The 25,704-nt window shown below is 44.4% G+C and overlaps 1 protein-coding gene across 2 annotated transcripts in view; it reads left to right on the top strand.

Moving 5' to 3' along the window:
- Window positions 1-25,704, top strand: part of LOC124552497 (angiotensin-converting enzyme-like) — a 227,308-nt gene that overhangs the window by 56,546 nt on the left and 145,058 nt on the right. For both annotated transcript variants that reach the window (XM_047126780.1, XM_047126781.1), the window contains exons 2-3: window positions 11,489-11,718; window positions 22,900-23,064. In XM_047126780.1, coding sequence (XP_046982736.1) covers window positions 11,494-11,718; window positions 22,900-23,064 — 390 coding nt within the window. In that variant the 5' untranslated portion in view covers window positions 11,489-11,493. The remainder of the gene's footprint in view (window positions 1-11,488; window positions 11,719-22,899; window positions 23,065-25,704) is intronic.

Raw genomic sequence — 25,704 nt, 5'->3', positions numbered from 1 at the left:
TTTTAAATTTATTTCTGCTTGTAAATCATTTTTGTAGGGTGATTCAGTCAAAACTGCTGGTTTACCATGCTTTCGGCTCTTCTTTTTTGAATAGAGGCCACTGCAAGAGGGAACTGGTACAATGTTTTCTGGTGCTGGACATTTTGGAATGGTTACAGCCTTTCCAGCAGTTGTAGTAACATTAATTTGACTTGAAACAGGCTGAATATTTTCAATTGGAGCAGCAGCTTCAAGTCTTTCACACGCAGCATCAGCCTGGAGAATGTCGGAGGGAACAGCCGGAGTTGACATATCCGATTTAGCAGCAGGCTGATGTGGGCTGGAGACACCAGAAGGTTGAGGTAGGACTAAATAGGCGGAAGCAGCAGGCTGAGTTGAAAGCAGCAGAAAGCTGGTTGCTGTTTGTAGCCCCGTGGGTTGAGGGTTCATTATCTGTGACATCTGGCCTAGGCCTGTCTGTAGTCTCAGATGGGCCATAATCATGGTCACTGAAAACGCCTCGGTTGGTAAGCCAAATTCCAGTTTTGTGGAATCCATTAATTGTTGTGGACATAGTTGCTGCCTTTACAAAAGCCCTTCCATATAGCTTTGATATTTGAAACAAAGAGACAACACGTCCTCGATTCGACCTGAGCCAGCATGAAACTTCCTGGTCATAAAAAACACTAAAAGGCTTCATGAAGCTTACATCCAGAGGCTGTAAGCGATGAGTACAATGTGGTGGAAAGCACAACAACACTACGCTATTTTCCCTTGCAAAGTCAATCCATCAGGAGAACTGGCCTCTCCTTAGTAGCTCGGCTCAACAAATTTCTTAAACCATTGAAAAAAAAATCGGATTGCACCCAACCACTTGGGTGACATGCTGCCCAGGCTCCAGGAGGGCAGTCTTCATTAACTAATCGTTAGCTCGAACCCTTTGAAAAATAAAAAGAGGCATTTATGAACCAGCTGCATTGCAACATACTTCTGTTGTTGCAGTGTTGCCTCTTTCAGCAGAAGATAACACCAACTTGTTTTCTACCTTTTAGGGACAGAATTTTTGACCTATGCTTTGGTACTACAGTTACTCCAGTCTCATCACAATTATAGATTCTGTCAGGGGTAAATTGATGTGTATCAATAAGTCGAGTTAACAAACCAAAAAATTTAGTTACGTTCGGTTTGTTGAATGCTGCAGCTCGTGCTGCACTTGCGTGCTCTGGTTTTCTGAGGGTTGTCTGAAGATGCCTGCGTTTGAAACCAATGAACCACTCTTTGCCAGCTACTTGTTTTTCTTGAGAAAATGTGTGCTTTTTACACAACTCCTCTGCCCATTGAAAGGCAAGTTTTCTGAGGTCGTATGCTGTCAGACCAATTGACCTTTCCTCCATTTTTAGTATGTATTCCACTAGCATATTCTCTTCCTCTGGAGTAAAAACGGTTTTAATTGGCCCTAGACTCTTGACCAAAATTGGAGTTGTTTTATTTGAGTACACACGTCCACTCGATGACGCAGTTAATATATATTCCAATTTTTCTGTCTGATCACGAGGTACTTTAGCTTTTCTTTCTAGAGTTGTTTGCGAAACACGAAAAGTGTCAGCTGCTCTTTTATATTCCATTTCATCTGTGATAACGGCTTCAATAGCTGATTTCATTGCTTCTGGACACCATCCACCTCGATCAGTCTTCCTCTTGTATGTCCTTACCATCTTAGAAACCCTGTACAAACAAAAGACGAAATTGTAAAATCGGTGGGGTAAGATGGGGTAGTTCCCCATCATGCCCCATAGAAAAAAAAATCCCGTCTTGCCCCACTGATGCATTGTGAAATATTTATCGCTAGTTTTAGGTTAGATTTCGAATAAAAGTATTTACAGGGTGTTTCAAAAATGACCGGTATATTTGAAACGTCAATAAAAACTAAACGAGCAGCGATAGAAATACACCGTTTGTTGCAATGTGCTTGGGACAACAGTACATTTTCAGGCGGACAAACTTTCGAAATTACAGTAGTTATAATTTTCAACGACAGATGGCGCTGCGAGTGATGTGAAAGATATAGAAGACAACGCAGTCTGTGGGTGCGCCATTCTGTACGTCGTCTTTCTGCTGTAAGCGTGTGCTGTTCATAACGTGCAAGTGTGCTGTAGACAACATGGTTTATTCCTTAGAACAGAGGATTTTTCTGGTGTTGGAATTCCACCGCCTAGAACACAGTGTTGTTGCAACAAGACGAAGTTTTCAACGGAGGTTTAATGTAACCAAAGGACCGAAAAGCGATACAATAAAGGATCTATTTGAAAAATTTCAACGGACTGGGAACGTGACAGATGAACGTGCTGGAAAGGTAGGGCGACCGCATACGGCAACCGCAGAGGGCAACGCGCAGCTAGTGCAGCAGGTGATCCAACAGCGGCCTCGGGTTTCCGTTCGCCGTGTTGCAGCTGCGGTCCAAATGACGCCAACGTCCACGTATCGTCTCATGCGCCAGAGTTTACACCTGTATCCACACAAAATTCAAACGCGGCAACCCCTCAGCGCCGCTACCATTGCTGCACGAGAGACATTCGCTAACGATATAGTGCACAGGATTGATGACGGCGATATGCATGTGGGCAGCATTTGGTTTACTGACGAAGCTTATTTTTACCTGGACGGCTTCGTCAATAAACAGAACTGGCGCATATGCGGAACCGAAAAGCCCCATGTTGCAGTCCCATCGTCCCTGCATCCTCAAAAAGTACTGGTCTGGGCCGAAACGATTACTCCATCACGCTATCTGGACATTCTTCGTGAATATGTGGCGGTACAAACTGCCTTAGACGACACTGCGAACACCTCGTGGTTTATGCAAGATGGTGCCCGGCCACATCGCACGGCCGACGTCTTTAATTTCCTGAATGAATATTTCGATGATCGTGTGATTGCTTTGGGCTATCCGAAACATACAGGAGGCGGCGTGGATTGGCCTCCCTATTCGCCAGACATGAACCCCTGTGACTTCTTTCTGTGGGGACACTTGAAAGACCAGGTGTACCGCCAGAATCCAGAAACAATTGAACAGCTGAAGCAGTACATCTCATCTGCATGTGAAGCCATTCCGCGAGACACGTTGTCAAAGGTTTCGGGTAATTTCATTCAGAGACTACGCCATATTATTGCTACGCATGGTGGATATGTGGAAAATATCGTGCTATAGTGTTTCCCAGACCGCAGCGCCATCTGTTGTTGAAAATTGTAACTACTGTAATTTCGAAAGTTTGCCCGCCTGAAAATGTACTGTTGTCCCAAGCATATTGCAACAAACGGTGTATTTCTATCGCTGCTCGTTTAGTTTTTATTGCCGTTTCAAATATACCGGTCATTTTTGAAACACCCTGTATAATATACGTAACATAACGTCCAAAAATAAGTTTTCGCCAATATATATAGTGCTTCAGTTAATGAAAGTATTTTACCTGTATTCAGCACCAAACTTCAACTTCACTAAGAAACTTTCCAGCAAAAATTGCGCCAGTCGAGGGAAACGGACTTACACATGGCAAACTAACAGAATGGCTGCCGCTTACACGTATTCTTTCTCCATCCCTGCTAGATTGCAGCACTAACTGAGACGTAAAGCCAAGTTCGCCTTCTTATCCCGCTACCCCGTCTTACCCCACTTTCCCCTTTTTTCCCTTTATCTGAAACAGCATAGGCTGCGATCCGATTTACGTAGTCTCGGATGTTTCCAGCTTAGGAGAAACCTGTGGTGGTGGCTGGATGCCTGGTGTACGCTGCACGTGTGGGTAATTGGTGGCAAATGCGAGGCCAGGATGTGACGTGTTACCGACGTACGACGAGTCAGCTTTCCTGGTACCGCGGCTGAACCCACGGTAGGCTAAGCACAGGTGAGGCCGGAGAGAACGCCGGCTTTGTCTGCTCTCGCCGCGGCTTACGAAACGTGGGAGCGACGTGTGTGTACCACTGCCCAGATGGGAAGCGGCAGACGTAGAACCTGCGAATAACGTCCACACGGAGGCGCCCGACCACGGGGGTGGCAAGCGAGCTGATGTTGCAGCCTTACAGGAACGTACACGGCTTGCACCAAGTATGGAGACACCTCGGAAAATGCGTGCTTGAACACACATGGAGATGCATGCTGCGCTGTTGTATTTGACCTCGGGAGGCACCGGTGTGATGTGCTCAGCACGTGGCAAGTCTTGGTCAGAGCAGTGTCCTGTGTAGTCGAGATAGCAGTTTATCGGAAGCAAGTGAACTGGAACGTGAGCAAGTTGTTCGCGCTCCTCCAGTAACCAAGGGTGCCCAAGTGTCTGGTGTTTCAAGGGGCTTCCTATCGAAGATTTATACGGCGTACAGGGAAAGCGGTAACACATCTTCCGCTGAGTCACAACGTCGACAATAGCGTATGTTGAGTTATCGTGACAGACGGTCATTGAAGAGGGTTGTGACGAAAAAGAAGAAGAGTATAGCCGCAAAAATCACTGCGTAACTGAATGTCGCACTCGAGAATCCAGTCAAAACCAAAACAAAACGAAGGAAAGTCCAAAAGCAGGGAACTGTAGAGGAAGCTGGAATTCCAAAACCATTCATCAACGATGTAATCGCCTGTAACAGGAAAACGTGGGCCGGACTTCAAACAGCCCGCTCTGCTGTTTGTAGCAGAGAATGAAAGGTGAGAAAGCAAATAGTGCAGGAGAGCAGATCCGGGGAAGTCGACCAGTCAGCTTCTCCTAGATAACGCCAGCAGCTTTAACACGTGGTATGCGCCTCGCGCCAAGAGGACGTCGATTCCAGATGCGGTCTCTGGGGTGACTTGCCTAGAGGGTGGAGCCGGTGTGAACACAGGTGAGTCTGGCGTGGCACTTAATAAGTAGGGGAAAGTCTTGGTGCAGTTTAATTTGCTGATACATCATCATTAGAATGTAGCTGCGCTGAAAAGAAAAAGAATGAATGACAATATGAAACACCACGGAACAATTATATGCAGAATGGTCAGCCGTTGCATCAATATTTACAAACAAAAACCAAGAACGAGCCACACAGCCACAGAGAAGTGGCCAAATAAGTTACAGAAGAAGACAGCACATACACAGAGACATTCTCTGCGTGTAACAGGCTTCCTGCAAACACGTCACATAATTTACTATCTATAGTTTTCTGCACTGTCTTACAGGATGACAATTATTGAACTATATGAAGAAAATTTAAATTAGCTATAAACTACTGTGTACACACAGTTTGTTCAACATGTAAACCTCAGCACAGATATTCGGATTTAGGTTATGACATGTTCCTTGTCGTCATTCGTGGTTATGTGGCGCAGCGAATAGCGAAATTCTGCAAAATGGCTCTGAGCACTATGCGACTTAACTTCTGACGTCATTAGTCGTCTAGAACTTAGAACTAATTAAACCGAACTAACCTAAGGACATCACACACATCCATGCCCGAGGCAGGATTCGAACCTACGACCGTAGCGGTCGCTCGGTTCCAGACTGTAGCGCCTAGAACCGCACGGCCATTCCGGCCGGCGAAATTCTGCTCGATACTCTGAAGTGTTAGAATATCTATGCTATCGATGACCTCCTGAATGGCTGTTTCCAGATCAGTACTGGTTTTGAGGTTATTGCTGTACACCCTTCCTTTAATAAAACCCCAAAAACGGGCTCGCATGTCTTCGGATCCGGAGAAAATGCTCAATCGAAGGCCATGCCAGTGGCCTCTGGGTACCGCAGAGCCAGAATGCGGTCCTCAAAGTGCTCCTCCACGACATCACATACTCTTCTCCTGCTTCGATGGCGTCCAGCTCCGTCTTGCATGAACCACGTCTTGTCGAAATCATGGTCACTCTGGATAACACGGATAAAGTCATCTTGCAAAACCTTGATGTACCGTTGGGTACTCACCTAGCCATCAACTAATACCGCACAGATTATTCCGTGTCTGGACATTGCACACAACACTCACTTGCTGAGGGTGAAGACTCTCGTCGATCGCGAAATGCGGATTCTCAGTCCCTCAAACGCGCCAATTTTGCTTATTGAGCAACCCACACATGTGAAAGTGGGCTTCATCGCTAAAGCGCATACTAATTCCATTCACGCCTTGCGGCCAACCGCGCAGTTTCAGTGTCCTAACGAAAACGATTAAGAAGTCACGACGATTTTATTTCATGTTGTTCAATAACTGTCATCGTGTAACTGCACCACCAAGTGGGCTGCGCCTGCCGCTACAGACTAAGTGTTTTGCATCCACACATCTTCCACGAGCTAATAAATACGCATGGCTCGCTTCCTTTGATTTTCCTGTCGCAGTTTCCTTTCTGCTGACTGCGTACTCTAACTCGGCGGAGAGTGCCGTCGGCCTTGCGGGCTTTCAAACTATATGAAAATAATGAAATTTTGTGGCCCTCAACTACGCACCCACAGACTCACAGTTGCAATATTGAAAGTCTTGGCTGGTTTCGTTGTCTAGGGGCTGGGATACGTAGTTGCCGCATTACACGCCAAATACTGCTGAGTCTACAGTATACGATAAGAATACACACATGACTCGAATGGTTGAAGGTTTCTATCACGTGGAAATCGCGAATTATGAAAGTAACATATAAATTTATAAACGAAAGATTGCAATTAAATAAAATGTGCAAGTACTATCTTAACGACTTTAAATGATGAGTACGATAGTGGAAGTCCTTTTGAGAATGTGGTATATTTCTGCAAAACACTTATTGGTGTCGATGGTCCAGCAATTAAATAAAATACAAGCTGAATATCAGGGAAACAATAGTCCTACTGCACGCAATTAGTTATGGACGACAACATAGCTCGCGAGATATTCACTTCTAAACGCACTCTACGTCTTCGCCGTAGAAACCTCGGAAATCTCACAAGTCCGCACTGTGAAGTATTTCTCTCTCCAAGTCTCCCTAGCGACCGTGCGTCCCTCGCGCCGTAACGTCCCGGCACTTCCCGTGTTCTGTCCCGTACTGCCCACAACTCCCTCCCATTCACTTCGGTAGTCGCCTCCCTTACAAGGGAACTTCCCCATCGCACCCCTCTCAGATTTAGTTACAAGGTGGCACAGTGGATTGGCCTTGAAAAACTGAACACACATCAATCGAGAAAACAGGAAGAAGTTGTGTGCAACTATGAAAAAAATAAGCAAAATATACAAACTGAGTAGTCAATGTGCAAGGCAGGCAACTACAAGGATAATGTGAGCTGAGGAGCACCGTGGTCCCGTGGTTAGCGTGAGCAGCTGCAGAAAGAGAGGTCCTCGGTTCAAGTCTCCTTCGAGTGAAAAGCTTATTTTTTTCATTTTCAGACAATTATCAAAGTTCAAGCACTCACACATAATCAACTTCGCTCTCCAAAATTCCAGGATATGTTCAGATTTGCTTGGACATATGCAGGATTTGACAGTCTACACGGAAAAATTTGAAAACGTTAAAAACATGTTTTGAGAGAGCACAGAGAAAACTGCGCGACTGTGAAACTGTTGCATTCATTTGTTGCAGTTTATGTGACAGACTCTTATGTTTTCATCTCCTTTTTGGGAGCGATTATCACATCCACGAGAAAACCTAAATCGGGCAAGGTAGAAGAATCTTTTTACCCATTCGCCAAGTGTACAAGTTAGGTGGGTCGACAAACATATTCCTGTCATGTGACGCACATGCCGTCACCAGTATCGTATAGAATATATCAGACGTGTTTTCATGTGGAGGAATCGGTTGACCTATGACCTCGCGATCAAATGTTTTCGGTTCCCATTAGAGAGGCACGTCCTTTCGTCTACTAATCGCACGGTTTTGCGGTGCGGTCGCACAACACAGACACCAAACTTATTACAGTGAACAGAGGCGTCAATGAACGAACGGACAGATCATAACTTTGCGAAAATAAAGAAAGTAAACTTTTCACTCGAGGGGAGACTTGAACCAAGGACCTCTCGTTCCGCAGCTGCTCACGCTAACCACGGGACCACTGCACGCATATTGTCCTTGATGTTGCCTACCTTGCCCATGGACTACTCAGTTTGTATATTTTGTTTATTTTTTTCATAGTTCCACACAACTTCTTCCTGTTTTCTCGATTGATCTGTGTTCAGTTTTTGAAGGCCTATCCACTGTGCCAACTTATAACTAAGTTCCCTTGTTGAGCGCTGCGACAGGCTAGAGCGCTCCCTCCACGTCTTCAAGCTAACGTACACTCACAAACAAAGAACACTTTCGAAATACTGCATTTACATTGAAATAACTCGAAATTAAATAAATATTCCTACGGCTGGACCATAAACACGGTCTAACACACATTATTAGATACATGAACAAATTAAATATACATATGTCAAAGGTACAGCAAGAAAAAGTTGGCCAGTAGCCTAATGTCGCTGTGCTTTCTAAAACGCAGTAAATATTTAACCAAATTCTTCATCAGTAGTACATAACGGATATAAACAAAGACATACATGAATAAATATATTTATATGCATGCTGCTACCGTGTTTTCGTGTAACTGTGGAGTACTTATTGCCTTTGTCCTCTAATTACTCAGGTACTATTCAAGGTACAAGTCTGTAATTTATACCGATTTAGATTTACTGTAATAGCTTTCGAAAGACACATAGATCGACGAAATCGGATGAACCGTTAAGATTTTGGAAATTCGTTGCTGTGTATTACTTGTATAATTTATCGTCAGATACTAAACTTTAAACTAATAAAGATACTGAAAATCTGATAACACCCTCAGAATCGTCGTGCAAATGACGGTAATTTACATCTTTGTTTTTGAGGCATCATGATTCATCTGGCTACTATTAATTTCTATACGAACTGTGAAATGTCTGCCATTAAGGTTTCACAAGTCCGTCATCTTTGGCCCTCCCGGCGCACAGCATAACCAAGAAATTCCCAGCCACGTGCTCGATGGACCACGGGCTGCGGCTACCCCTCTCGTCCGGCTAGCGTTCAGCCGCGGCCGCCTGTATTAGAGGCCAGAGGACTGAAATGTGGCAACGTTACGTTAAGGCCTACCGCATGGCTGTGGCTGTAAGGCAGCGAACGGAAGCAGTTGTTTACGTACTTTCGCGGTGTCTGTTTTATCCGACATTACAGTGTAATTATGCTATACTGGACTCTGCAAAAATTATAGCAGGTAGTCGTGACTACAGTAGAAGATATAACACAATGTAAGTATACAATTCTGTGAAGTTTGTAGTGTTTTTACATGTATATGTGCAAGTGTGCTACGTGAACGACTTTCGTCTACACAATTGCAACAAAAGTTCTACTATATTCTAGATACAATTCGAAAATAAAGTTTTGAATTCATAAGGTTAGTATCAGAATCTTCTCCTAAGTGATTTGTGTTAATATTATGAATATTTCTACACATTTGATTCTATTGTAGACTTGTGTTTCGTGATGTCCAAGCAGTAGAAAAAACCAGTCCACTCAATTTCTCATTTGCTATTTTTACATAATAGTATTTTGATTTAAGATGTTAGCAATTCATGCATCATTTTGCAGATGCCAGAAAAATGTTGTGTTCCTGGTTGCAACAGCAACTACAAATCCAGCAATGAAGAGGGTTACATCTCAGTGTTCAGATTCCCTACTGAAGAGGAAAACAGAAAACGATGGACAAGAAATATCCCCAGAAAGGACTCGACTCCATCAAATGGAAGTGTTGTTTGCATTAAACATTTTGAAGAAAGTGACGTATCAAGAGTGGAGATTTACAAGGATTCTGATGGGAACTGTCACGAGTTTCCTCGTCAAAGACCAGCTTTTACCAGAAGCTGTGACAAAAATATTCCCTGGGTTACCATCGTATTTAAGTAAGGTGCAGCCTCCAAGTAGGTGTTTGTCATGTTTGTCATTTATATAGGAAGGAATATGATAATACATTCCAAATAACAGACTGAAATAATTGCAAGTCTGCAAATAATGTTAGTAGGCAACTCACAAAATTGTTTGCTGAACTTGTATATCCAAATCTCGGGTAAGAAACGTCATAATATGAAGAACATGTGAGTTATTGAAAAGTTCATCGTTGCAAGGAAACGAGAATAAAATGCGTAATTCCGACATAAAGTCGGAGTAATACTGCGAGAAATTAGCTTTTCTAGGTTACTGTCTTATTTATAGGGACCAAATCTACAAAAAAAAAAAGTGATTGCGTATTTATATCTGACACGTCTTCTCCATTCGACGAAATCTAAACTTTAATCTCGGCCTAGCTGGTCACGCTAGCCGGCCTACTGACTTCACAGGCTACGTCGTTGTCAGCTTGACGACTCCGGCCTCTAATACAGGCGGCCGTGGTTCAGCACCACGTGGCCGCTATCCGGGGCCCGGCTGGGCGAGCGGCCCGTGCGACCACTGCTTCCTCCCAACTTAGAACAAGTACCGTTTTGAAATTAAACAAAGACGTGCTAAGATATCTCAATAATTTTATTTTTACATGAAAGCCTGTCCCTTAGTCTACGCACTGACGCCATTACAGTCTGATTCTTCCTTGTTCACGTTGTGTAGTGGGTGTTCAAGATGCCTCCGATAATCGTGACCCCGCCGACTGTGAAGTACGGGCTGTTGTAAGGCCTAAAAGCGATCGATATTCATCGTGAGATCTGTGCAGTTTACGGAGAAAACGTCACGAGTGGACAGAATGGTAAGAAAGTGGGTGAGAGCATTTAAAGATGGTCGCACAAATGTGCACGATGAATAACGAAGTGGGCATCCTTCGGTCGTTAATGAAAGTTTGGTGCAGGAAGTTGACAATAAGGTGAGAGATAAGACGCTTCGCCATTTCCTCCTTGCGGGATGACTTTCCTAATGTTTCTCGTAGTGTTTTGTATGGCATTGTGACCGAGCACTTGAATTACCGCAAATTGTGCGCACGTTGGGTACCGAAAATGTTGACGGATGTGCACAAAACCAAACGTTTAGACAGTGCATTGACTTTCCTCGAGCGGTTCGACAACGACGGTGATGACTTCTTAAGCCAATTTGTTACGGGAGATGAAACATGGGTGGTCTACGTCACACCAGAATCAAAGCAACAGTCCATGGAAGTTGAGCAAGGGCATCGTTTTGCTGCGAGACAATGCCCGTCCGCATGTGGCGATTCAGGCCAAAGATCTCATCACATCTTTTCGATGGGAAACTGTAGATCATCCTGCGTACAGCCCCGACCTTGCGCCCAGTAACTACCATCTGCTCCTGCTTCTGAAGAAACAACTGGCCGGTCAGCGTCTTCAAGACGATGACGAAGTCAAAACAGTGGTGATGCTTAATGCCAGCTCCTTCTACTCATTAGATAATGAAAAAAATAAAAATAGTGTCGTGTAATATTTTGTGTAATGTAATATCTAGTATAGACACCTTTTATTAACCTGACACGTTCCACATCATTACGAAGTGTCGTATTCATGATCTATGGAACAAGTACTAACCTAATCTAATCAGTGCAGTGTGCGGTGTTGTCCTCAGAGACGATGACGTGCAGCACGAGGATCCGCCCCCGCGTGGCGGCGCTGCTGCAGCTGCTGCTGGTGGCCGCCCCTGGCTACGGCCCGGCCGCCGAGGCCCAGCTGTACCCCGGCCAGTACCAGTACCAGGACGAGTACCAGGGGCCGGGCTACTACCCGCCGGGCTACCAGGAGCGCGAGCCGCCGTACGAGGTGCTGCCGCCGCCGCCCAACGGCACGGCCGGCGTCGAGGTGAGTATCCGGGACCGTACCACGCACACGTCTCCAGTACAGCCACCTGGGGCCACGTAGCAGCTGATCACGGTGCTGGACAATCGCAGAACTGACAAGCTCCGGTCCCAGTGTGTCGGCAGTATACACCAGAACGGATGGCGAGTATTCAGCACCACACTACAGCGTCCGACTCAGACCAAATTTTCATCAAAATTTCTCCTCGTTTTTTTGAATCATCATCGCTCTGACTGCTTTGATGCTGCCGCCACGAATTCCTTTCCTGTGCCACCCTCTCCAACCTACGTCGTCAATCATTTGTTTGGATGTTTTCCAACCTGTGTCTTCCTCTACAGTTTTTACCCTGTGCATCTCCCTCACATACCATGCAAGTTCAAAGCTTTAAACATGGCTGCTTAGTTCAGTCACCGTTGCTAAATTAAAATTGAAACAAATGAGCCCTCGGTCACTATTATTTTTAGTCTTATTGACCTGGTTTCAACACTACTAAGAGTGCCTTCATCAGAATTAAAACAATTAAATCATCCTATAACAGAGTTACAAATTTATAGGAAAAGACATTTTTTATACAAAAAGTGTAAGTACTGACTAACAAAGACAGAGGCAGTACTTACATGTCATATATAAAATATTTAACAGGCCAGAAGGGCTTTAGTCACGAAATACATAAAAGGAGTGCGTGAAGGTGAGCCACTTTGGGCTGCTCGTACGTGTACAGCCACAGTTTGCTACGGACTGAGGCGCTCGCGTTAACGAGTGCAGCCAGTTGAACACGGCATTGCTTCGAGAGTGCCACCTAGTAGCCGCAGGTACAACTTGGCTACTTGACATTCAACTGCAGACACATCAAAATCATAGTGAATATTGTTCAATGCACAATGTAAAATTCAATATTTTATTTAACAGCGAGTGATAAAGTAACATTTTGTCTGCAGTTTGAAGCATAAAAACGTCATTATAGAAAATACAGGAACGGCTGAATGACACAGCTTGTAGAAACCGATATAACATGAAATACAGCCAATAAACCATTTAATAAATGAAAAAGATGGAAAAACATTTCGGTAAACTGCACAAGGAGACCCGAAATTAAATGTCAAGTAACGGTGAAACGTCCCCTTAGAAAAATTACGAAAACGACAGTCCTGGAAAACCTCTTACGTTATTTGATTTTCAAACAACTCAGCAAAACTGAACGTACTCAGACATTTCTCTCTTTACCTATACTGATCATCACTAAACTGACACACAATATTTTTTTAGCGCAACGCAATCTGACTTTCAATAATTCCTACAAAAGAATGGCCCTGACTAACAATAACCTATACCTTTCATGAATCACTTACCTCACAAAAATCCTCGTTACTCGAACTACTGCAATACAGCGAGCGCCAATACTGCCAGCTAAATAAAAGATTCTAACTACTGAACGCACTAACTTATTCCAACAATGCCGACCAGCCACAGATTGCACACAGCACAGTCAGCGATTTTCATACACAGCACTACGTGGCGTTACCACATAAAAGCCTAAACAGCCTACTTACAACGGCTTTATATCGTTGAAAAAATTTTTATTGCGCAACTGCAGCTGTTCATTGAGAATGAGACTATCATTTCGAGGAAGATGCTCAAAAATCTCTCATTCCTCCATCGTATCTAATTTGCGCCCTATCTTCTCGGTGTGCAAAATGTTGATATCCCAAAATAGCTTTAGGCACGTGACCTGTAATCAGAAGATGGTCGGCAAAAGACGAATTTTGGGGGGCTATTGCCATTTTTTCTTAACAGGTGTCCTTTATATCTGGTTCTAAAGGCACGTCCTGTTTGTCCTACGTAGTAAGAAGAGTAGGTATCGCAGACAACGTTGTGGGTTGGCAGGAGAGCCAACACCGGGTTATTAGAGGAAGCCGAAAGGCACGCGTTTTAGCTCACGCAGGCTGGCGTGAGGTCTGGAACAGGTGAAGGAAATTAGAATTTAGAAAAAAACGGACGTAGCTGGTGGAATTCTTAACTTTAATCCATTAATGATGAGCGTCGCTCTTGACTGTACATAAATCAGTATCAATAGTAACTGGTAATGGCGCCTTGCTAGGTCGTAGCAAATGACGTAGCTGAAGGCTCTGCTCACTATCGTCTCGGAAAATAGCGTATTTTGTCAGTGAACCATCGCTAGCAAAGTCGGTTGTACAACTGGGGCGAGTGCTAGGAAGTCTCCCTAGACCTGCCGTGTGGCGGTGCTCGGTCTGCAATCACTGATAGTGGCGACACGCGGGTCCGACGTATACTAACGGACCGCGGCCGATTTAAAGGCAAGTGTGGTGTCTGGCGGTGACACCACAGACAATCTTATAGACGCCAGAACTTTCTAAAGGGGAACGAATCGATTTTAAACTATGAATAAAGTTTTTTTTTCAATTTATTATTTGTAGAACACGCAACGTTGCAGTTGTATTTATTACGAAGAAGGCGTTGAATCCGATAGGAGATGGGCCCCACGAAAGGAACATAGATATATTTTGTTTGGATTAGATTCAATGATAGAGGTGCCGAACGCAGTAACTCTTTTAATTGTTTCCTTTTTGAGGATATCATCTACTGTGCTACGTTTATATTCGTTATTAACTGCTATCGTTTTGAGTAAACTGATTTCGTCGTTGAACTTTTCTTTCGAAAGTGGAATGGAAGTAGCTCGGTGAGTAGCAGAATGAAAGAAGGCGTTTTTATGAGACAGTGGGTGAATGGAAGACGCAGGTAAGATCTGATCAGTATATGTTTCTTTACGAAAAATATTGAATGAGATTTTATTATCTTATTTTTTAAGGGCCAAGTCAAAAAAAGTTAAATTGGCGGGCCTCGTTTCAAGTTCGATGGGGAAGATATTTTCTCATTAAGATCACTGAAGAGGTTAAAAATACGGTAAATGCCATCAGCAGGTCCCTTGTAGATGATTAAAATATCAACTTACCTGAAATTGGAGAGAATGCCTACTGATGTAGCTGAAAAACACTTAAAAAAAACGTTTCTTCTAGAGTGTTGATGAAAATATCGGCAAGAATACCAGATAAGGAATTTCCCATAGCGAGAGCGTCGTATTGTTGGTACAATTGATCATTAAATTCAAAATAGTTGTACTTGACTACGACTGTGATCAGATTCATGAAGTCAGTGATTCGTTCATGTGAAGAATCTTTTTTTTAAATGACGTAAACTATTTTCTACGATTGTAAGCGTTTCCTTTACAGGGACATTAGTATAAAGATTTTTGATGTCTAATGAAAACAACTTGGTATCTGAACTGCATTCTAAATCTTTTTATTTTTTGGACTAAGGCGTGACTATTGGGGACGGAATAATTGTTCTCGGAAACGAGTGATTTTTTTCAGAATTTCATGCAGAAATTTGGCCAAATCATGGTACGCGCTATTCATACTATTACATATCGGGCGGTTAGATTTGTGGATTTTAAACTGAGACCGAAGTTTTGGGGGCTGAGGGTTCATGTTAATGAGCATTTTCTTCTAAAAAGGTTTGATTAGAAATTTTGCGTTATTGGTGGTTGACCTGACTTCTCTTTGTGACTAAAGCCCTTCTGGCCTGCTAATTATTTTATATGTGACATGTAAGTATGCACTCTTATTGTTAATCAGTACTTACACTTTTTGTATAAAAAATGTCATTTCCTATAAATTTGTAACTATGTTGTAGGCCATTGTAATTGTTTTAATTCTGATGAAGGCACTCTTAGAAGTGTTGAAACATGGTCAATAAGACTAAAAATAACCATCGAAGTTATTCCCTGACGTCTCGATAGACGTCCTACAATCCAGCCCCTCCTTCTTGTCAGTGTTTCCCATATAATTCCTTTCCTCGCCGGTTCTGCGGAGAACCTTCTGATTCCTTACCTCGTCAGTTCAAATAAATTTCAACGTTCTTCTGGAGCAGCACATCTCAAATGCTTAGATTCTGTTCCGGTTTACCTGCAGTCCATGTCCTACTGCCATGCGATGTTGTTCTCAGAAATTTCTTCCTCAAATTACCGTCTCTTGGCCAGGAATGCCCTTTTTGCAAGCGCTAGTCTATTTTTTATGTCCTCGTAGCTCCGTCCGTCATGGGGTATTTTGCTGTCCAGGTAGCAGAATACCTTAACTTCGTCTACTTCATGATCCCAAGCTTGATGTTCGGTTTCACGCTGTTCTCATGTGTGCTACTTCTCATTACTTTCGTCTTTCTTCGATTTACTCTCAGTCCATATTCTGTACTGTTTAGACTGTTCACTCCATTCAAGACATCCTGTAATTCCACTTCACTTCCACCTACGATTGCAATGTCATCAGTGAATGTTGTCTTTTCACCCAGGGCTGTCATCCCACTCTTCGACCATTCTTTTATTTTCGTCATTACTTCTTCGATGTACATGTTGAACAATAGGGGTGAAACACTGCATGCTCGTTTTAAGCCATTCTACCGTATTAGATCTTAAGTCTTCCGAAGCTATCTCAAATTCTCATTCTAATACTAGATCCCCTATACCTTCCCTGTTTCTTCATGTATCACATCGGCAGGCATATCTTCGCATTCATATAGGCCTTCAATGTACTTTTTCCACTTACCCGCTTTCCCCTCTGCGATTAGCAGTGGAATTCCTGTTAAACTCTTAAAGTTACCGCTCTTTCTTCTAATAGCACATAAGGTTGTTTCGACTTCTCTTACGGTCGTACTGATCTGAAAAGACGGGACGTCTTCGGCTGATATCCGTCGGTGCCACTGTGACCAGAGCCTTGGGAGATACACGGTCTCGTTACATAGATACATCGACGCATGTTATTGTTATGTCGGTTTCCTATGTTTTAAATAAATCCGAGCGAAGTGACAGAAATTACTGGATATATTTTCGTCTACCATCCAGAGGAAGATATTATTTATATTTACATTGTTTAGACCCATAGAGGATCACATAAAGAAAAGTATGACCCGTGGCTGCTATTATTATTATTTTTATTATTATTATTTTTATTAAGAAGGTTATATTGGGAAGCAATTAGGACTACTAAGTTTTCGTTGCTCTGGTAACTGCCAAATTATAAGGCTGTTTACTCATTGGTTATTTAGTTTCAGGACGTTTAATGTTGATCTCGCAAAAAACTAACTGTAATTGATAATTAATAAACGGGTGAAAATTCCGAACGGAATTTAATTCTGTTTCGGTAGTTCGGCTTCTAGGGCAAATGTCCGGCTACATGTAACGCAGATGTGTGGTCCGTTGCTTCCCTCCAGACCATGGGAGGAGTAAAGAACACGTCACGTGATGTGGTGTTTGCAACCAGCCTGCCAGATGTGCAGTAACTACACTATGTGACCAAAAGTATCCGGACACCACCGAAAACATACGTTTCTGATATTACATGCATTGTGCTGTTACCTACTGCCAGGTACTCCATATCAGCGACCGCAGTAGTCATTAGACGTCGTGAGAGAGCAGAATGGGGCGCTCCGCGGAACTCAAGAACTTCGAACGTGGTCAGGTGATTAGGTGTCACTTGTGTCATACGTCTGTAGGCGAGATTTCCACACTCCTATACATCCCTAGGCCCACTGTTTCCGACGTGAAGGGACACGTACAGCACAAAAGCGTACAGGCCGACCTCGTCTGAGGACTCTCAGAGACGGCCGACAGTTGAAGAGGGTCGTAATGTGTAACAGACAGACATCTATCCAGACGAGCACACTGGAATTCCAAATTGCAACAGGATTCATTGCAAGTACTACGACAGGCGGGAGGAGAGAGAACTTGGATTTCATGGTCGAGCGGCTGCTCATAAGCCACACATCACGCCGTAAATGCCAAACGACGCCTCAGTTGGTGTAAGGAACGTAAACGTTGGACGGTTGAACAGTAGAAAAACTATGTGTGGAGTGACGGATCACGGTACACAACGTGGCTATCCGATGGCAGGGCGTGGGTATGGCGAATGCCCACTGCGTCATCTGCCAGCGTGTGTAGTGCCAACAGTAAAATTCGGAGGCGGTGGTGTTGTGGTGTGTTCGTGTTTTTCATGGAGGGAGCTTGCACCCTTTGTTGTTTTGCGTAGCACTATTACAGCATAGGCCTACATTGATATTTTAAGCAATTTCGTGCTTCCCACTGTTGAAGAGCAATTAGGGGATGGCGATTTCATCTTTCTAAATGATCGAGCACCTGTTCATAATGGACGGCACCTGAATCCTATAGAACAGTTTTAGGATCTTTTGGAACGCCGACTTTGTGCCAGGCCTCACCGATCGACATCGATACCTCTCCTCAGTGCAGCACTCCGTGAAGAATCGGCTGCCATTCCCCAAGAAAACTTCCAGCACCTGATTGAACGTATGCTTGCGATAGCGGAAGCTGTCATCAATGTTAAGGGTGGGCCAACACCATATTGAATTCCAGCATTACCGTAGGAGGGCGCCACGAACTTGTAAGCCATTTTCTGCCAGGTGTCCGGATACATAGTGTAAATGTCCAACGAGAGGCGTGGGGACTCACCTACTGTCCTTGTCGACAATGTTGCACGCGAAACTATGTTAGTAGCACTTCTTTACGAGAGGATAATATTTCCGTTTTTGCTGGTTCAGATTTCATTCGACTATACAATAACAATGTGCACTGTTTACATAGGTACGGGACATTTCCTCTATTGAATTAACACAAAACACAAATCCCAAACCTTAAGAATTTAAAAGAATACGCAGTCACCTGAAAGAAGTCAGAACTCTCAGAGATGAGACGAAAGAGGCAACGAACACCCGCGCGGGATTAGCCGAGCGGTTGCCGGCACGGTAGCTCAGCGTGTTCGGTCAGAGGGTTAGCTGCCCTCTCTAATAAAAAAAAAAAAAACTGAGTTAATCGATGAACAACGAACTTAAACGGATGTCTTACGACGTCCGCTCCGAGCAGATGCAACGAACGAAAGCGAAAAAAGAAGGCGGTCTAAGGCGCTGCAGTCATGGACTGTGCGGCTGGTCCCGGCGGAGGTTCGAGTCCTCCCTCGGGCATGGGTGTGTGTGTGTGTGTGTTTGTCCTTAGGATAATTTAGGTTAAGTAGTGTGTAAGCTTAGCGACTGATGACCTTAGCAGTTAAGTCCCATAAGATTTCACACTTTTTTTTTTTCTCCAACGATCACTCCGTCATTTTACTTGTTCAAACGTGTCTCACCGGTAGTACTGCCAAACGACATTCATTTGCCAGAGATCGATTTTTCCTTGTAGATACACTGCCGGAAAAATATCACAACACTAAGGAGGAGCTGTGGGACTCAAACGTGAGGTGGCAGGTGTGTTCGTATATCTGGAAGGTGACGTCTCTTCATATTTGGCGCCAGTCGTATAAGAGTGGCGCCAGTAGATAGAGATCAGATGTGCTTTAAATGGACCTCTGTGTTGAGCGTCAGTTACCTTTGAGACTGGACGAGGCAAGTTGGTGTTAAGAATGCATTTAAGGTGACAAAGACGCTGTTATCAGCACCTCACTTCCTCTGAACGAGGTCGTGTAATAGGGCTAGGAGAAGCTGGATGTTCCTTCTGCGATACTGCAGAAATACTTGGCAGGAATGACTGGTGGGAGCAGTGGTCGCGAGGTGGCCGGGCTCCGGTCGGCCACGTGGCTCTACCGAGAGCCATCTACGTACAGTGGACTTCAAGACGATAATCTCTCGTGCTCAGGTACCTGTTAAGCGTGCGTCTTCAATCGAACCCCGTTACTTACGTTTTCAATTTCGACTGACAGTGAATGCAGTTTTGTCAAATAAAGACATTGTTGGAGACCATGACTGTTGTATGAAATAAACTGTTGCCTGTGTACAGCAACCAGTAACTGTTTTGACCCAGATTGTCCAGCTATGTGGCAGAAGCATTATTACTGTATCTGTCCATACGACAGTTACGGTACTTAGATTCGTGAAGCACGCCTAACAGGTATATGAGGTGAGGCAGCGCTGTTTTGAAGTGGAAGGTACGTAAATGAGATAAACATGAAAGTAAAATAAAAAAATACTTCTGTAAGATAATTAGTTTTCACTGGAATAACTTTTCTCTCGAAAGGTTCCACAATTAGCTTCACCAGGCCAAGTGCTTCGCGTTCCAGTCCTGCTACCGAGGAAAGTTCACTGCCAGTATCGGGAATTGAACTGGGGTCGTTAATATAGGAGTTGGATCTTCTCAGCAGTATTTAGATTTTCTGGTAGTGTGCAAAGCGTAAGAACGGAAGAGACTTTCTTATATTGTGTCAGTACCAAGTCATATGATTCGACGAAACATGGACCAGGCGTAGAAGCCACTGGTACTATGTAGCAGAGAAGATAACTGAAAGAAATGCGCAGTGAGATGAATAGAAACGACACTTTTATTTAAAGACAATTGCAGTGAAGTCACAGCGATTTATGAAGTCGTCCCGGGAGTTAAAAAAGGCGGGACATGGTAGTTAATAGAATACGTGACATCCGCGGTCGGCAGTGCGTGCTCTGGGACGTTCTCACATGCTGGCCACAAGGTTGGTGAGGAGTCCCTGTGGCAGGGCAGGGCGCTCCATTCCTCCAGCAGTGCGGCTCACAACTGCTGGACGAAACTTTCCTGGCACATTAAAACTGTGTGCCGGACCGAGACTCGAACTCGGGACCTTTGCCTTTCGCGGGCAAGTGCTGTACCAACTGAGCTACCCAAGCACACGACTCACGACCCGTCCTCACAGCTTTACTTCTGCCAGTACCTCGTCTCCTACCTTGCCCGCGAAAGGCAAAGGTCCCGAGTTCGAGTCTCGGTCCGGCACACAGTTTTAATCTGCCAGGAAAGTTTCATATCGGCGCACACTCCGCTGCAGAGTGAAAATCTCATTCTGGAAAGTGTTGGACGGTCGGTGGTGCCAGTGGACGGGCTCCAGTACGTCTCCCCAACCCATCCCACACACGTGCCCGAGGGGATTTAACTCCGGTCAACGGGTACACTGCTCCATTCGCCGAATACCCTCTGGTTCCAAGAGATCCTTCACCTGCGTTGTTCGATGCGGTCGCGCATTGTCGTCCATAAAATTGAACACAGGGTCGGATGCACCCCTGAAATGACATCCATGGAGGAAGAGTAAAGTGTGGCAATAACTTTGACTGCTGTGTGCATCGTGTTAAAAGTTCTGGTAATGCAACATTACGCCTCCGCACGCCGTAACACCTGGACCACCAAAATAATCGTGTTCGGCGATGTTCCTGAGTACAATGCGTGGCCCCACATTTCGCCATACAAGAGTTACGTTTAGTATTGTCTGCTATGGTGGGTGTGGTGGTCCGTGTCTTATGGTGTGCGGATGCGTAATGTTGCCTGGGCATACAGACTTCCAAACCTTTAGACACGGTACACTCACGGGTCAGCTTCATTGTGACACTGTACTGCTTCCCCACGTGCGACTTTCCAGTGTTGCACGCGGCCCTAACATCACGTTCCTGACAATGCGCGACGGCATCAAACACGGCAGGTGGTGGAGCTCTCGGAACGAGAGGATATTCGGCAAATGAATTGGCTCGCTGGACTTCAGTCCCATCGAGAATGTATAGGAGCACGTTGCAGAGCATGCGTTGTCTTCAGTGGCCATCACACATCCTATTAAACACCATAACTCGCCTTTTGTAATGTCCAGAGGACTATCATAAATCGCTGTCATTTGAGAGTAATTACGGTCTTTGAATGGAAGTGTCTTCTCTGTTTGCCGCATTGCGTATTCTTTCTGTTGCCTTCTCTACTGTACTGTACTGTACTGTAGCGATCGTTTTGTGTATCGTCCAGGTTTCATCGAGGATGTTACTTGGCCTTGACACATCATGCAAATGCTACTTTCAGCCTTAAGTTTATAATGAGTTGTGCTGCTTTAGTGCACGGTTTTGTCGCTATGAAGAGACAGACGAACATTGTGCAGTATCATTAAAGACGCTGTTGCTCAAAAACTTCAGGTGTCTGGCGTTCCCCAAGGTAGTCTTATAGGCACTTTGCTGTTCCTTATCTATATAAACGATTTGGGAGACAACCTGAGCAGCCGTCTCAGGTTGTTTGCAGATGACGCTGTCGTTTATCGACTAGTAACGTCATCAAAAGATCAAAACGAATTGCAAAACGTTTTAGAAAAGATATCTGTATGGTGCCAAAACTGACAGTTAACCCTAACTAACGAAAAGTGTGAGGTCATCCACATGAGTGCTAAAAGGAACGCGTTAAACTTCGGTTACGTGATAGATCAGTCTAATCTAAAACCCGTAAATTCAACTAAATACCTAGGTATTAAAATTACGAACAACTTAAGTTGGAAGGAACACACAGAAATATTGGGGGCAAGGCTAACCAAAGACTGCGTTTTTTTGGCAGGACACTTAGAAAATGTAACAGACCTACTAAGGAGACTGCGTACACTACGGTTGTCCGTCCTCTTTTAGAATACTGCTGGGCGGTGTGGCATCCTTACCATATAGGACTGACGGAGTACATTGAAAAAGTTCAAAGAAAGGCAGCACGTTTTGTGTTATCGTGAAATATGGGAGAGACTGTCACAGAAATGATACAGGATTTGGGCTGGACATCACTAAAGGAAAGGCGTTTTTCGTTGCGACGGAATCTTCTCACGAAATTTGAATCACCAACATTCTCCTCAGAATGCGAAAATATTTTGCTGACACCGACATACATAGGTCGGAAGGATCACCACGATAAAATAAGGGAAATTAGGGCTCGTACGGAAAGATATAGGTGTTCATTCTTTTCGCGCGCTATACGAGATTGGAATAATAGAGAATCGTGAAGGTCGTTCGATGAACCCTCTGCCAGGTACGTAAACGTGATTTGCAGAGTATCCATGTAGATGTAGGTGTCTGATGGTGGTCAGTAACAGTCTAAATGGATAACAGTAATATTTTGAGAGCGGCTTGTCGTGCCGTACCGTGACTTTCGACACAAATACCTGCAAGGTTTCGGACACCCATCACTGAAAACGTTTCAAAAGTTTTTTTTATTTTTTATTTTTCATTTCCGTGTGGTCCCCCGATGTTCCGACATCTCCTTGCACTACTGTTTGCTGTGGCCCACATGTTGTGCAACGTTTGACCCAGTTGTTCCAGGAAGGACGGGCGCCTGCTGTCGGCTTATTGCTGCTGCTGTTGTTACGGCAGGTGGTGTACGCGGGGGTGGAGAACCGGATGCCGGCGCTGGGCCGGCAGGAGCTGCCGCTGCTGCTGGACGCCATCGACGTGGAGTCGTCGCAGCAGTGCACCCGCCACGTCACCGCCCAGTGGCGCTACGAGACAGACGTCAACCCCGCCACGCAGGCCGCCGCGGTGAGTCAACACTCAACGGTACGGCGTTAATGGCCGGGAGACCCCATGTGGGCTTCTTCCACAGTCTACTGCAGGTCTTCCTATTTGAAACCACTTCGGCGACTTCCTCGCCGATGGTGATGAACAATGGTGAACGGGCAGCACAAAACCCACTCCCCGAGCTGCCGACCGGCAATCGAAGCCGGGACCCCCCACGTAGCAGTCAACCGCGCTGTCCAGTCACGAGGAGAACCCAGCAAGTGTCGTAACCCGATTTCGCAGAAACTTCGCTCGTTAGAGGAGCGGTCGAAATAAGCGAAGCCATGTCTCAGGTTTCCAGAATGAAAGTTTCACTCTGCAGCGGAGTGTGCGCTGATATGAAACTTCCTGGCAGATTAAAACTGTGTGCCGGACCGAGACTCGAACTCGGGACCTTTGCCTTTCGCGGGCAAGTGCTCTACCAACTGAGCTACCCAAGCACGACTCACCTTGCAGAAGAGCAACGTTCGCAGGAAAGCTTCTGTAAAGTTTGGAAGGTAGGAGACGAGGTACTGGCAGAAGTAAAGCTGTGAGGACGGGGCGTCAGTCGTGCTTGGGTAGCTCAGTTGGTAGAGCACTTGCCCGCGAAAGGTAAAGGTCCCGAGTTCGAGTCTCGGTCCGGCACACAGTTTTAATCTGTCAGGAAGTTTCATGCCTCAGGTTATTCGTAGATAATCCGCAGTTTCTGAGGGAAAAAACAGTCCAAGTTTTCGATGTGCTCGGTGTCCCTTTTAGCGAGTAAAAGAGTTAACTCGAAGCTGTGGCACAGTGGCTAGGATCGCGGCTTCGATTTTGAGCGTCCGTATTCTAAGTCCAGTTATTACTGTTTTTTTTTTCCTTCATTTATCCACCCGTAGAAGATTACTATACATACGCTTTCCCATGTATGAAAGCTATCGGGAAAGTAACAGACGTTTTGAAATAAAAAAATTAACAATACAGAAAAACCAATTTTTATTCTATACATTTAAAGGTACACTCCTGAGCTGTTATTCTACGTAACCGTCAATAAAATTAAGGTACTTACCATATAGTGGCACAAGTTTGTCAATACCGCCTCTAAACAAATCTGCCGTCTGCGATTGGATTTTGCGAACCCACCTAGCACAAAATTTGTGATAATAAAACTTCTCCGTCACAATTTCATGCTCCAAACTCCGTGAAACTTGGGGAAAACATTGCGAAAGTTCCGCTATGGTGAAACGATGATTTTCACGACTTCTGTCGTTGATTTTCATCACCGTCAGTCACAATGCTAGGCCTACCACTGCGGTCGTTATTGTGAACTTTGGTATGGCCACTTTTGAAATCAGTGCACGACTGCCTCACTCGGCTTTCACTCATTATTCCTTTTCTGTAGACATCACAAAGGTCGCGATAATTTCAAACATGATGAGGTACAATGTTCAACATTACGAAGTACATGTCCTGCCTGATGATGGTGACTGCTGCAGCTGAGGTCTCAGACTGCCCCGAGCTGCTGCCAGTCTGGCGCTGCGTGCTGAGAGGGGAGACGTCGCCATCAGGAGCGCCTCCCGTACTTTGTTGTGCACTGCAGCGACCCCTCCGCTAATTTCCATAGGATCATCGATTCGCGCTGCCATCTTCGGTGTGACAACCTGATCTCTCTACGACACCACAGATACGAAGTAGGGAACAGAATAATAATTCTAGATTAATTATTCTCACTTCCAGCACAAAGAATTTCAGGTATTAAGTCAGACATCAATTTAATTCAATGACGATACACTCAAGGTCAAGCGATGCTTAATAATTTTTCGGTCGGTATCTTTAAAATTTTGACATCACTATAATTATAAGCAATTTCGTGTTCAGATACGTGATTCATTTAATAGTTTCGAAATAAACATACGGAATTTTCAAATCCGTGAGTCCAAAGAATCTTCTTGTTTCGCACTTTTAATTTAATTGATGATACTGTAGTCGGCTTCTCCCTGGCTGTGTTCTAATACTGCCAATGTTATCTACGTTTGACATTAGTGGATTACCTCTGTCGTCTTTCACATTCCATTCTGAACAATGTTTACAGTGCGTTGATTACAGACTCAAATTAAATGAAACAAATTTACTGCTACCAGTCACTGTTTATTTATCTCCAAGACGCGTTTCAAACGTTTAAACCTCCATCATCAGGTGGATTTACATTTGTTAGTATGACATTTGTGTGTGAGTTGTGTTACGATTTTTTGGAGAAACTTGTGGCACTGTCTAGTGGAGAAACAAAACACTATTTCAGAACATGGTTTCGGGTTTCTTTCGACAAAAAATTAAACGTATATCTAACGGTAAACATAATTAAAATAGAGTACCTCCAGTGGTCACAGGTTCCTTTCACTGTCGTCAAAAGAAATGTAAATCCACCTGATGATGGAGCTTTAAACCTTTGAAACGTGACTCATTTGTAAAGTATTCGGACGTTTGAAGCTATTTTATACGCGGGATTCCGATCGTTTAAACAATCAAGAGTTTAATGGTAAATTATACTTTACAGCAATCCTTACCAAAAAATTACCAACGTCACACTATAGTATCGTAATGAAGCAACTTAAATCACTTAACAGAAGCAAGTCTTCCGGTCCAGACTATATACCAGTTAGGTTC

This window comes from Schistocerca americana, chromosome 10 (assembly GCF_021461395.2).
Source record: "Schistocerca americana isolate TAMUIC-IGC-003095 chromosome 10, iqSchAmer2.1, whole genome shotgun sequence".
Classification (NCBI taxonomy): Eukaryota; Metazoa; Arthropoda; class Insecta; order Orthoptera; family Acrididae; genus Schistocerca; species Schistocerca americana.
The sequence above is the reverse complement of the archived record's forward strand: the minus strand, read 5'-3'. Positions and strand labels throughout refer to the sequence as shown.